Source organism: Rhinolophus hipposideros (assembly GCF_964194185.1).
Source record: "Rhinolophus hipposideros genome assembly, chromosome: 11".
Lineage (NCBI taxonomy): Eukaryota > Metazoa > Chordata > Mammalia > Chiroptera > Rhinolophidae > Rhinolophus > Rhinolophus hipposideros.
In genome coordinates this window covers 48831575-48844703 of record NC_138057.1, presented here as the reverse complement: position 1 = coordinate 48844703, position 13129 = coordinate 48831575, and the positions used below count along the sequence as shown (strand labels likewise).

The window sequence follows — 13129 nt, the reverse complement described above, 5'->3', positions numbered from 1 at the left end:
AACTGAGTGGGGGAGAGGGGGAAAAGGTGGAGGAAGGCGGGGGACAAAACAGTGGATTTCAGGCAAGTTCACCATTCCCTAGGAGAAAGCAGGGGGTTTTACCAAGCAGATTGCCTCACTAGTGTTGACCAGGAAATTGCAGACTGATTAGTTTAAAATTCCACTCCTGGGTTAGTTTTAAAGTCTTGGTGGGGCTTAGCACAAGTGACTCAATTTGGGGTCAGTTGTTTCTTTTTAACAATTTCCTCCTTTTGATTACAACTCTCAGCCTGAGGGATATGATCAAAATTTAAGGTATTAGAGCCACTCTCAGCGACGGCTCTGTAGTTCTCATAGCTTTTTCTGATCCTCTGTGTGATATTCACAAGTTCATGATACTTTGTTTAATCCCTGCAACACTCACATGTCACAGCTTCAGGATCATAATCCTTAAATTGGCTTTCTCTTCATTCCTTTTTTGACGTTCTGACGACTACGAACATGCATTTAATGCTTTTGGAAGGATACAAAGCACCAGGGTGATTATTATAACTATAATTAGAGTAATTCCCAATGTTTGGAGTGCACTTCAGTCACAGTCCCTAAGGCCCAAAGCAGTCAAAGAAAGACCTTATTGAAGGAGTCACCCTTTTAAGCCAAACGGCTTGCTCAGTGATCTTACGTAACTTGAGTTTGGACTTCCCCGGAAGTGTTGATCCAGGTACAGCAGGTGGTGTGGGGCACAGCACAGACATCTCCCTGCTTAGCTAAAAGATAATCAAGAGCTCTCCGATTATCGAGAAGAACTTTGGGCGACAGTGTTGATAACTCTAAGGCATTTCTATGTTAATTAAACTAACAAACTAGCTTCTATTCACTGAAGATTTTCTGAGATCACGTAAACTTAAAAATATATTTGGGTTAACTTCTATCTTTCTGAGAATTTAGAATGCCCAATCCTTATAAGCACTTGACCTTCAACCAAATTAAATAGAGCTCTTTTGGCAATAACCTCTGAAAGTACAAAAATACCACATATTTACAACATGCATCTATAGACACACAGAGACAGACAGAGACCTTTTAGTCATGAGACAGATTCTCTATGCACATTCAGGCATAGTGGAAATTCTGTGTGTCCTTGAAAAGAATCCAAGTGTTTCTGGATTCTTCTTAGTGCCAAGGAAAACAGATGGCAAAGTAGCCAGGAGATTGCTAGAACTGTAGCAAAGTAGTGGACGGTCCATGCTGAAAATCACCTGGGAGCTGCCGTTAGATCTCAAGAGGGATCCACAATGTCATCAAGCGCAGGGTGGGTCCAAGTCAGTAGTAGCAAACTACTGGAGACGGACTGGGCTGAGAGAACTAACCATAAATTCCTGAGTCTCAGATCTCAGCAACAGATGGCCAGCAACAGGGCAAAGAAGACAGACTGGAAAGGCCAGAAAAGCCAGAGGACCACCCAAAGAGCCTGGGACACTTCTTTCCAGTCAGGTGACTCCAGATCATCACATGTCCAGATGGCAAGTGAGGGACGTGAAGGAAATCTGAACAATGGGTCATATATCCAAAAGAGACCAAACCATCAAAAATACAATTTAAATTAGAAAATACTGGGATTTGTTAATCAGCAAGTTAAATTGTTTTTCCCATAGTTCGCAGGGGGTGTAGGACCCCAGAGTAAGATTAGATCAACTTTTTTGGGCGGAGTACATTCATCTAAGCTGAGTCTTAAATTTTTTTTTTCTTTTCTCCCCCTTCTCCCCACTCCGGTTCAAGCCGTTGTTTCTCAGTCTAGTTGTGTAGGACACAGCTCCCTGGCCCATGCTGGTATTATGAATCTTGCAGCCCCCCTCTCCCCCCGCAGCTGAGGCAGTCAGCAGTGGATCAGCCGCTCACAGCAGCTCTGGCCGGTTGCCGGCCGCTCATGCTCACGTTGGCTGCCAGCGGCTCACCACAGCCCCAGCTCCGGGGAGAGCTGTTGTTCACAATCTTAGCTGTAGAGAACGCAGCTCACTGGCCCGTGTGGGAATTGAACTGGCAACCTCAGCGTTAGAAGCATGTCGCTCCAGCCCCCTGAGCCACCGGCCGACGCCAATTCTTAACTTTTTAATTTTAGGACATTTGCTGCCTTTACCATACTGTTCAACACTTCGAGAGAACTGGGGTTATGTCTGTTTTCCTCACATATCAGATACATATCATGCACTCGACATTTGTTGAAAAAATAAAATGACTACAAATGTCTAATTCTAGAAGAGCAAAGTCTAGATTTTAATTATTAGAGTACACTAGCTCGCTGATTTTCCTAAGATTGGAAAACATGCACTGAAAATAAAAGTATTGTACTTTACATATCTTAGGTTACATATCTTAGGTAATGTAAGGTCGTGGAGTAATTTAAACTAAGAGACTCCTGGGTGGGCAGAAGCAGATTGTTAGTCATTTGCAATTCTTCAAGTCACAGACGTCAGAAATCCAGTGTAAGCCTGACATGGTGGAAGGTCTTTGAAAGTCTACAGAAGAAGGGCTACCAATGGCCCCCAGAATTTGTCTCCGTCCCAATACAACACTGTACAGTAGTACCTCGAACATCTCCGTTGACGAACATTTCGGTTTACGAACACCGAAGTAAATGCTTTGGTTTTTGAACACGCCTCGGAAGTCGAGCATGTCACGCAGCTTCCGCTGAGTGCAAGATCCTGAGGCCTAGCTGTCGGCTGTTCCCGAACGGTTCAGAACTCAAACGGTCTTCCGGAATGGATTACATTTGAAAACCAAGGTACCACTGTAGTTGTTTTCTGTCCTTTTCCCTTTATGGAGCAGAAGGAGCATCTGTTCTTCTCTGATGTTCTAAAAAGATGGACATCTGACTGAAAGGTCTTCTCTGATCAAACATCAAAATTCTAAACACATATGTTTCAGTTGTCCCATTCATACCCTAATTTACAGGAAAGCCAAATTGTGTTCCAAAGTCTAGAGACAAATGTGTTTAATAGAGGTGGAACGAACATTGTTAGCTACCATCCATTCTCACGTTTGTCCTTCCTAAAGGGACCCAGATTCTTCTACTACTCCTCTAAAACGTTTCCTAAACCAGTTCTTCTGTACAAGAATTACTCCACTGGGTGTGGCAATACTGCTGTCCCATAATAAATGTAATCATGCGTCACCACACTTCCTTTGGACACTATTAAAGGCCATTGCCTGCCTGTCAAACAGAGTATTGGCTTGTTTCTCATGTATTTTCAGCACCGAAGCATCTAGATGTAACATTATACAAAAATTGTACCGACATGTTTGAAAACACCTTTAGTACAGACATTGTTAGAACAGACTGCCACATTAGTTAGGGTTTGGATTCCAGCCGTGCCATCGACTTCATAAGTGCGATTTCCCCGTCTTTCGCGAGGGGATCTTACTTTCTTAGCAGAGTTATGAGGATTAAATGACTTAATATCTGCAAAGCCCTCAAAACAGTGTGGCAACAGACAGTACTTATGCGTTCATAATTATTTGAAGCCCATTGCCCCTTAGAATCTCATAAGTTTAAATGCTCTTAAAAAAGCAGAGAAAGCAAAACTGTCAGATGTTCACCACGTTCTGGAGTGTTTGCTAGTTCCAGGTGTGCAGTCTTCTTTCAAAAATTCGAGTACGCCGCTCCCTGATTATCCTCTGCGATTACACAGTCTTCAACACAGTTTGGTTTTGTTGTTTAAGTACAACTAACACGTACACCATCTAAGAAACCGGCAGAGCATTGCCCTTGCCCACACTGAGAGCTGGGCGAGCGAGCCGCGGATGCTTCAACGCTGGCCTTTCTAGAGGATAGGCAACTGCGATCTCCCTGACAGGTCTGGGAATTACCAGAAAACTAGCAACGCCAGGAAGCCTCAAACCCAGCGTGCAGCCGCCCGAGAAGCAACCAGGGGCCTCCAGGGGCAAAGCCGAGGCTCGGCCCTGGGGTGCGCCCCGACCGCGGACACCGCGTCTCACTTGGGGATCCAGAGGCTTCCTCCCCACCTCCCCGCGGTGCTTTCACGGCCTAGGGGAGAGGAAACCCAGGAGGTGCCAAATCGGAGCGAGGGACACCGCGCGTTTCAACCCGGCCGGATTCCCCCACGCACCTCTGGAGAGCGCGCGCGCGCAGCGCCGGCGACCGGGGTGGCCGTGGGCGTGGTGCCTTGGGGGCGGGGCGGGCCTCTGTGAGGGCGGCGCGGGGCGGGGCGGGCCGCGGGGCGGGGCGCGCGTTTCCGGCGTGCGCGGCGGAGCGCTCCGGCGGGGGCACCGCCGGCTGCCAATCGCGCACAATGAGACAGCGCTGAGCGCCGGAAGTGGGGCCGAAGGAAAACACGGAGAGGGAGCCCAGCCGGGACAGAAAGAGGCGGAGAACCGCGGCGGAGGGGGTGAGTGTTTCGAGCCTCTTCTCCCCGCGCCCCTCCGAGATTCACCTCCCGGGTGGGTCTCCGGTGGGATCCCGGGTCCCCAGAGTAGAGCGTGGGCCAGGCCGAGGAGTTACGTTGGCTCTATCCTCCGCCGGCCTCTGCCCCAGTTGCGAGGACCCGGGAGCCCCCGGGCCAGCGGGGACTGAGCTCTCGGCTTCGAGTCGGCATCTTCACGTGGTGTCAGACCCTGCGAGGGCAGGAGAAGAAGGGATTTGCGTGGGGGCACTGGGCCCCGGCCCTCTGGCCGGCCGAGGGGGATCTCGGAACCCCGTCGAGGAGGTAGGTCACTTCCTGCTGCCTGGTCCCCGCGGCGGCTTCGTGGCCAGGGGTACCCGGACGCCTCCTCTTTCCCCGCCTTCAGCCGGCCCCGAAAGATGCAAACTGAGGCAGGTCAGGGGTGGGGCGATCAGGTGGGGATCGAAAAGGGGAAAGTGCTGTTGGTGACGAAGCGTGTTTGGGGTTGGAGAAGGCGGACTGGGAAGAGGACGTGAAGTTGTCCCTTGGTCGGAAGCCCAGCCGCTCGGACTACGGCCGAGCCTGAGTCGGGGTCCCAGCCCCGCTGTAGCCCGAGCGGTCAGAGCTTGGCGTGGTGGAGCCTGGTGGTGAGGGAGCCGAGGCCCCGGGCTGCGGAGAAGGCACAGAAAAGTGGGGTTTTCAGGAAACGTACTGCCTGCAGAGAAACTTTGGTTACTTTGTATAACACTTAAAAGTAATTGCCAACTTTTTAATAAAAAACTTTCGAGAATTAGCTAACGGTATCGACTTGGGACGGGGGTGGTGGTTTTATTAAAGTGAAGCTCTTTTGTTGTATAGGTAAAAAAGCCAGCCAATTTGGTATGAGTAACTTTTTTGTACTACAGTTCTACAAACTATAGGGAGCTTCCCTTATTCACACACTTAATCTTCATGTTGAATAGTAAGTACTAGTTTTTGTTAAGAATATTTTAGAGCTAAGCCTCCTAACGTCTAGTGTAATGCACTGATTATTGGCATGTGATGTAAATTAGGAGTTTTTCATAGGCTTTTGAGTGTGCACTTGGTACACTTGGTATGATACCTCGTGATAGGTTGATTTTTTTTTTTCCCCCTTACTCTTTCAGGTGCAGAGTAAGAAAATTGAAGTCAAAGATCATGGGAGATGCAGCAAAACCTTATTTTGTGAAGCGCGCTAAAGACCGAGGGACTATAGATGATGAGGATTACAGAAGGGGTCACCCCCAGCAAGATTTTTTAATAATGGATGATTATACTAAAGGCCATAACAGTAAAATGGAAAAGAGCCTGCCCAAAAAAAAAATAACACCGGGGAACTATGGGAATACCCCCAGAAAAGGACCATATGCTGTTTCCAGCAATCCATATGCATTTAAAAATCCAATTTACAGTCAACCCCCTTGGATAAATGACAACCACAAAGATCAGAATAAGAGGTGGCTGTCTGATGAACTTGGTGGTAATTCAGACAATTGGAGAGAATTCAAACCTGGACCTAGAATTCCTGTTATAAACCGACCAAGAAAAGACTCCTTTCAAGAAAGTGAAGATGGATATAGGTGGCAAGATGGAAGAGGCTGCAGAACTGTAAGACGACTATTTCATAAAGACCTGACAAGCCTAGAAACCATGTCAGAAGTAGAAGCAGGAAGCCATGGTAATGTGTTACAACTTGTCAAGTTACAGCCCCAGTCAGCAATGTCTTTTCTTTCTCATCCAAATGAGTTTTATTATTTTCAGCAATGTAGTTTCAATTTTGCATAGTTTCTGCTTTTTTAATGAGATTAATTTTAAGGATTGTAATCGTGATCTTTGGGTAACTTCAAGACGTTGCATATATTGGTCCCTTTAAAAGTTTACCTTGCCACAAGGCTCATTTGTACTTCAGTAAACATTTCCTGTTGATGCTTTATACAAAGAGGGTGATCATACCCTCTTGGAGACTATATCGTAATTTCTGTGTATATGTAATTTCTAAGTTATGTATCACAGTTGTATTTGAATAATTAATGTGTCCATAATATAAATGACAGAATATGAGGCTTAAAAAATCTCACTCAAGGTAACAATATAGACTGCATATATATCTCCTACCACAGAGGGATGTATGTCTTTGGGTGGAGCATCAATCTCCAGAGGAGGGTAGTCCTACATTATTTTTTTCTCAAAAGTGAGCATGGCAAACAGGATGTAAAACATTAAGTTTAGAAAGTCAGAAATACAGATAAAAGCTTTGCCTTTTAGTTTCATTGAAACCAAAATCCATTTCTAAGTGCCCTGCGTGTTTAATTATAATTGTCCCAAAGTAATTATTTATACGTTTTTCTAAAAGATGGATAGGTTTTGTCCATGTAGCAATGATTTCTATAAAAAGGAAAATTGTTTTTATCTAAAAGGCTATAATTACGGAAATGAAATAAAATCATAAATTTGAAGGAAAAAATCAAACAATAATATTTAGCCTGGAAATGCAATTATGCTTAGAAAATTACATTTGGAAAAATGGGCTTTTAAGTTTATTGGCTTGTAAACCATTTTTAGCGGCCATGTAGAATGGGTTGCAAACTGGCTGGCATTTTTAAAGTTTTTTAATTTAACGACATTTAGACAAATGTTGGCACTTTCTCCATATCCAGAGGCCCTTTTCCTATATGCTGTGTCACAGTGGCCTGTTTCTATATATGTATGTTACCTGTAAGGCATTTGAATTTGTGACCTGGACGTTCAAAATACTTAACAGGGGAAGAGTCTTTTCTTTTTTTTTTTTTTTTTTTGGTCTTTAGAGCCTCATGAAAGTATTAAATGGGAGAAAAGGTGATGTTTGATATTTTTTAAGGTAGGAAAAGCAAAACAAAATTGCTTTGTATCAAATAGCCAGAACAGAATGAGGTGTTATACAGGAATCAACATAGGGAGGGATAAAACTTTGTAAATCTTTTTTAAGCTAGAAAGAACCTGAAGGAATTATCTGACAGAGTTCTCCGTTGTGATACATCAAAGGTAGAGTCACAGTTTTGCAAAGCAGACAGCTGTGGCTCGGAAAGGTTCAATTTATCAAGACTTGTTTATGCAAAGTGGCAGATGAGGAAGTGGAACTGAAATCGGGTGCGGGTGCTGCCCTGCAATTAAAATTAACTCAGCCCCACTGGACCTGGACTCTGACAGAGGGAAACTGAACATGTATTGATCGTTTCTGGGCTTTGAATTTGTTTTTCTTTTTAAAAGTTTATGTATATTTAAGTGTTTCTGTATTACTGTGTTTGTGGGACATGGACGTTTTAATTTAGTTACCAGTAGTTGGTCTTTTAGAGAGAAAGTTTGATCTGGAGGAGCGTTATAAACAGATTTATGGATCTAAACTTTGCAGCCAGAAAGATATTAAAAGGGGCTGTTACAGACCAGAACCTCTTACTTGTATTCTTGTTTAGTCTTAAAAGAAATTCATTTAAGTGGTTTTGAAGAGGAAGAGCATTTTTATTATCTTTGTAGTGAAGGCAATCCAAAATCTGCCATGTTTTCTCTATGTGAAATACAGGTGGGTGCTTTCACAATTGCTAAATAAAGGACTTTTCAGTCTATGCCTTCAAAATCTTCATAAAGGAAACATTAACCTTTTGTATACCGTTACCTACTGTAGAGAGAGTTGCAGTGTAAAGTATAAACTTTGCACTGCGCTCAGAGATTCCTAAAAAGGATGTCGCTAAAGAGACTGAATTTATCCTTAAATCAAAATTATGTCTTAATAAGGAAGGGTCTTATTAAATGGGGTGAGAAGATGCAATGAAAATTATTTTGTTACTTTGTTTTAATACTATTTACTTTTCAGTTCTCCATTACCACTTGTACTTCATCCCTCAGATATCCTAGATGGCCAATTTAGTGTATTTGGGACAATGCCATTAATGATCTTAGCTGGAAAACATCCACTCAAATACACATGTTCTTTATGAATGGAATAATGGACCCTATGCAAATAAAATAGGGAAACTTGGAGTACTCTATATAGATAACTCATTACAAAAAAAATTGGGATGAGCCAGGTAGTCTTGCTCTAAGTAATTATGGGAATTTTTAGCAGTATCCAGCTTTGCCTTCTAAGATTCCCTCCAGTGGTATTTTATTGGATCTTTTTTACCTTGCAGGCCTGTGAAAATCAGTTCAGAAGGTCATACATAGTACCTTGTCGGTTCTGGTCTGTTCTAGATGTGAATGGGTATGCTACAAGAAGGAATTTTAGTTCATTTTTTTTAGTTATTGTATTGTTAGGTAGAGGCTGAATTTAAGAATTCCATCTATGCTTTAATCTGTGTTTCTAGTCCCTTTACTTTGACTTAGTCATGTGGCCCTGACAAGTTATATTCTTGGACCAGCATTTTCCCCATCTGTACAATGGAGATAATTTTAGCATCCGTGACAGGATCACTGTAGGGATTAAATGAGGCAGTGCACATAAACTGCTTGCATTGCATCTGTCGCATAATAAGATACTCTGTAATATAGTAGCTGCTCTTATCACCATCAGACACAATTCTGTAGCAATCCACTTCTCAGTATAAAAACAATAAGAAGTTAATTGTGTTCTTTGGAGAGAAATTTAAGTCATTTTTTTCTGGAAAATGACAGCAGGTATAGTTATGTTGAGGGGTGATCAGGAGAGAGGAGAGCTTGAAAAATTAATTTGGTTCCATATCAGTGTTTTGTGAATTAATATGGACTTTCCAAATGGGTAGTGCACATATGGGTATAAATCTCTAACGAGTGCCTAAGTAAGTAAGAAACTGGAAAGAACACTGAAATCAGATGCAATTATTTAGAGTTTTTAATAATAAATAAGAATAGACAAACCTGTAATTTAAAAGAAGTGCTTATCTCAAAATTTAGGCAGACCAAGAGTACTCTCCTTAAAAGATTATTTAATTGGGAATAGGGGGAGTGTTTTGTTTTTTTTAAATTAAAATTTACTGTGGTGAGTGGTCCACAAAATGACATAGATTTCAAGTGTACAATGCTATAATACATCATCCATATATTGCATTATGTGTTCACTACCCAGAGTCAGTTCTCTTTCCATCACCATATATTTGACAGGGGGAGTGTTCAAAAGCAGGTATTAATGTAGAGTGATTTTATCTTCCGCTAACTACTTGCCTTTTGGTATTTTGTTTGGTCCATTTTGATTGCTTTTTTAAAAAAACTGTGTTTGTCCTAATACTTCTTAATTTTTGTTTAATTGCCACGCATTGTAGTATAGAAGCTGTTTGCAGAATTTCATTATATTCATCTTGTGGTAGATTAAGCACAATGTTCGCTGCTTTTCCTTTAAAGCTGTTGGCAATACCTTTTTTAAAATTAGAAGTCCTATACCTCCTTTTCCTGACACAGAATTTTTTTTTCAATCAACTGCAGGGCATTTTAGTAGGTGTATGTTTTCAAAGAGTAATTATTGGTAAGTCATTTTAAAACTATTCAATCTATCACAATTTTAATTGGGGAAATGAATTTAATTTTAATCTCATATGTTACTAATAGCTTCATTTTCGGAATTTGATAGAAGTTATCAAAGTTATTTTAAATAGTTTTTTGTAGATCAATCCCACAATCGTCTTCGGTTTCACAGATTGAAAGGTTATAGTTTAAAAAAGGGAGCAGATTCGTTTATTATAAGGATTGTAGAACTAACAACACAGTCTATAAACAAATTAATTAGTCTGTACTTGCAGAAAACTTCTATTTCAACTGGTAATTGTTTCTTTCCTTTGAAATGTGCTCAGTGTCCAGGCATGCCAGCAAGAGAAGCTAAAGTGAAAGTAAAGATAAAATGGGAAATAGTTGTCCTTAGTAAATAAAATTTTGGCTTGGACTTCTTGATATTAACGTGGGGGGACGGCCCAATTATGTGAAGACTAAATTTACAACTAAATGATGAATTTTTCACTCCAGATAAGAATTTAATTGATTTCTGAGTTCTTTGGAGATGCATTGTCCATCTTTGCTCTGTTGGTTTTGTTCACTTATAAAAATAAAAGCAAAATGGATAGTTTGCATTAGAATAAGAGGTATATTTACAGATCTATTAAAATATAGTAGATGTGTATTATACTCGTATATTATGACATATTAGATATATTAGAATTATAGGTATACTTGCCTTCAGAGGATAATTTTTACTATTACTTGAGTATGCTCAGCAGTATACCAGGAAGAGAAGATAAAACCAAATTGTATGGTTGAAGTAGAATTCTTTTTAAGTTTCCAAAAAGATGATTTTTATGGATTGGTGTATCCAAATGAGGTGCTTACTGAGTAGTCAGCATTTTATCCATGGGAGAGCTATACCTTCCTTGTTGCTCTGTGTTCAGATATTACTCATGTGATTTAATTTATAAATATGTAAGTTATGCTTTTTACTCAGAGTGATATTACTGAATATCGCCAATAAAAATTTCCCCCTAACTTAAGAAAACAAGAAGCAGAGGTCCAGACCTCGGAAACCACGGAGGATGAGAAATGAAGACAATGAACAGGATGGAGACTTGGAAGGCCCTGTGATTGACGAGTCTGTGCTTTCAACGAAGGAGCTCCTGGGCTTACAGCAGGCTGAGGAGCGATTGAAAAGAGACTGCATTGACAGGCTGAAAAGGGTAACATCTATTATTTGTTAATTAAAATCCTGGTTTCGGTTTAAATTAGGTCAGTAATTGGGAATATGTGCTTTGATGAATTAGCTATCCTACTTGAGTTATTAGTATTTAAGCACTACAAGTTAAAAGTGACACTCAGTTTGATTTAATAGCGTTACTGTTAGGATAGCGATAGTGACAAAATATATTAACAATTTTTAAAGTGAAGGGGAAATCATCTTCTGGCTAATTTTTGTTAACCTGTGTTTTTGAAGACACACATATATATATTTCTCTATAAATCTCTTCAAATTATAGCGACCAAGAAACTACCCTACAGCAAAGTACACTTGCAAACTTTGTGATGTTTTAATTGAATCCATTGCATTTGCCCATAAGCATATCAAAGAGAAGAGGCACAAGAAAAACATTAAGGTAAGTTTAATGTAACCCAAACAAATATGTTTACTTGTCAGTTGTTATTACTTGTTATCTTTGTGACTTCCCCTTTAGGCAATGGTATTTAACTTCACAACTTACCATATTTTGCCATATATAATGTACACTTTTTTGCCCAAATTTGTGATTCCATATCTATATAAATGTCTTTAATTCTTTTATTTATGTTTATGAGTTAAAAATGTAGCTCTAGAAATCAATAACGATATCCGTATGCAAAATAATACCCTGCAATACGATAGTCAGTTTTGTTGAACTTGTGATGAACTTGAAACTACGAAGAGTTCTTGGCCTTCTGTGACATATAAATATCATAAATTTGTTACCAGTTCATCACATTTCTTGTACCTTGTATCTGTTCTTATGTTTTGTAATTATTTGTTACATAAAATTTCTTGTACCATAATGTTACAAAATAAATGCTAAAATTCCTTTATAGTACAAAAATCAAGTACCTAATTGTAAACAAATAAAAATTTGAATTAAAAAATTAAAATGAAAGATTATTTTTTTTTCCTGAAAGTTTGGGCCAAAAACGTGCGTTCGCATTATAGAGGGAAGCGCATTACACACAGCAAAATACGGTATATTATTGAATTTACTGTAGCCCAAATATTTTATACTGGTGAGATATGTTTTGCTGGGTAATCTTATGAATTTCCTTAAGGGCAGTATCAGGATGAATGAAATCATTGATAGGATCTAGGTATATGTCCTTATGCATGTAATAATAAAGCAAATAATTTATCATTGCTGTTTTTAATGTTCTTTCTTTGCACTGTTTTCCTTATTCTTGCTTTGCTTTATTACTACTTTATATTCATAAAGAAGTATGTGTATGTTTGATAAGATGAAGACTTAACACAGCTAAAGTGAGAGGAAGAGCCAAGGAAAATATTCCAGAATATTCTATGGGTATTAGTAAATGGTGGAAGGTAAAAAAGTGTGAATCATTTTTAATCTCAATATTGATCTTAAAAGGAGAAGCAGGAAGAAGAGCTGCTCACTACATTACCCCCACCCACGCCCTCCCAGATAAATGCAATTGGCATCGCCATTGACAAAGTGGTACAGGAGTTTGGCTTACACAATGAGAACTTGGAGCAGAGACTAGAAATTAAACGTGTCATGGAAAATGTGTTCCAACACAAGTTACCAGGTATTTTCTAGATTTGTTTTTCTATTTAGCTACCTAAAGGTACCTCGTTCATTTTTTCTACTAGTAATTTTCACCTCATAGAAATTGCTTGTCCATGTCCTGAAGCTCTTAATTTTTTGTGTGTTTTTGTTTTTCCTGGCTTGCCCCAAAGTAGCAAAGACTTTTACATGCATTGTTAGTAAACCTGTCTTCATTACGAATATCATTATGTGCATGTACTTGAAATTAAATGCCCTATATTATTGGCATTATGAGACTCTTATACATTAATTCAGTTACCTTTCTATTTAAATTGACATGGTATTTTGAGTTAAAATGAGAGAAGTATCCTGGAGTCATTTTCAGATTATCTGTGTCCAAAAAAGATTGTGTTTAACCACACTTAAAACAATTACAACATCTAAAATGAACTTTGTAAACTAATTTGTAATAGATTTTGTGTGCTGTTGAATTCATTTTCCATGTTATGTCTA

At 40.0% G+C, this 13129-nt stretch overlaps 1 protein-coding gene across 7 annotated transcripts in view; it reads left to right on the top strand.

The window, feature by feature from the left end:
* Window positions 1–4214: 4214 nt before the first annotated feature.
* The window catches only part of TUT7 (terminal uridylyl transferase 7), a 53727-nt gene continuing 44812 nt past the window's right edge, over window positions 4215–13129 (top strand). For 6 of the 7 annotated variants that reach the window (XM_081066786.1, XM_081066784.1, XM_081066788.1 and 3 more), the window contains exons 1-5: window positions 4215–4385; window positions 5525–6075; window positions 10878–11059; window positions 11357–11473; window positions 12479–12656. In XM_081066786.1, coding sequence (XP_080922912.1) covers window positions 5556–6075; window positions 10878–11059; window positions 11357–11473; window positions 12479–12656 — 997 coding nt within the window. In that variant the 5' untranslated portion in view covers window positions 4215–4385; window positions 5525–5555. Of the gene's footprint in view, window positions 4704–5524; window positions 6076–10877; window positions 11060–11356; window positions 11474–12478; window positions 12657–13129 lie in introns of all 7 variants that reach the window. The other variant, XM_081066783.1, reaches the window with a different exon arrangement.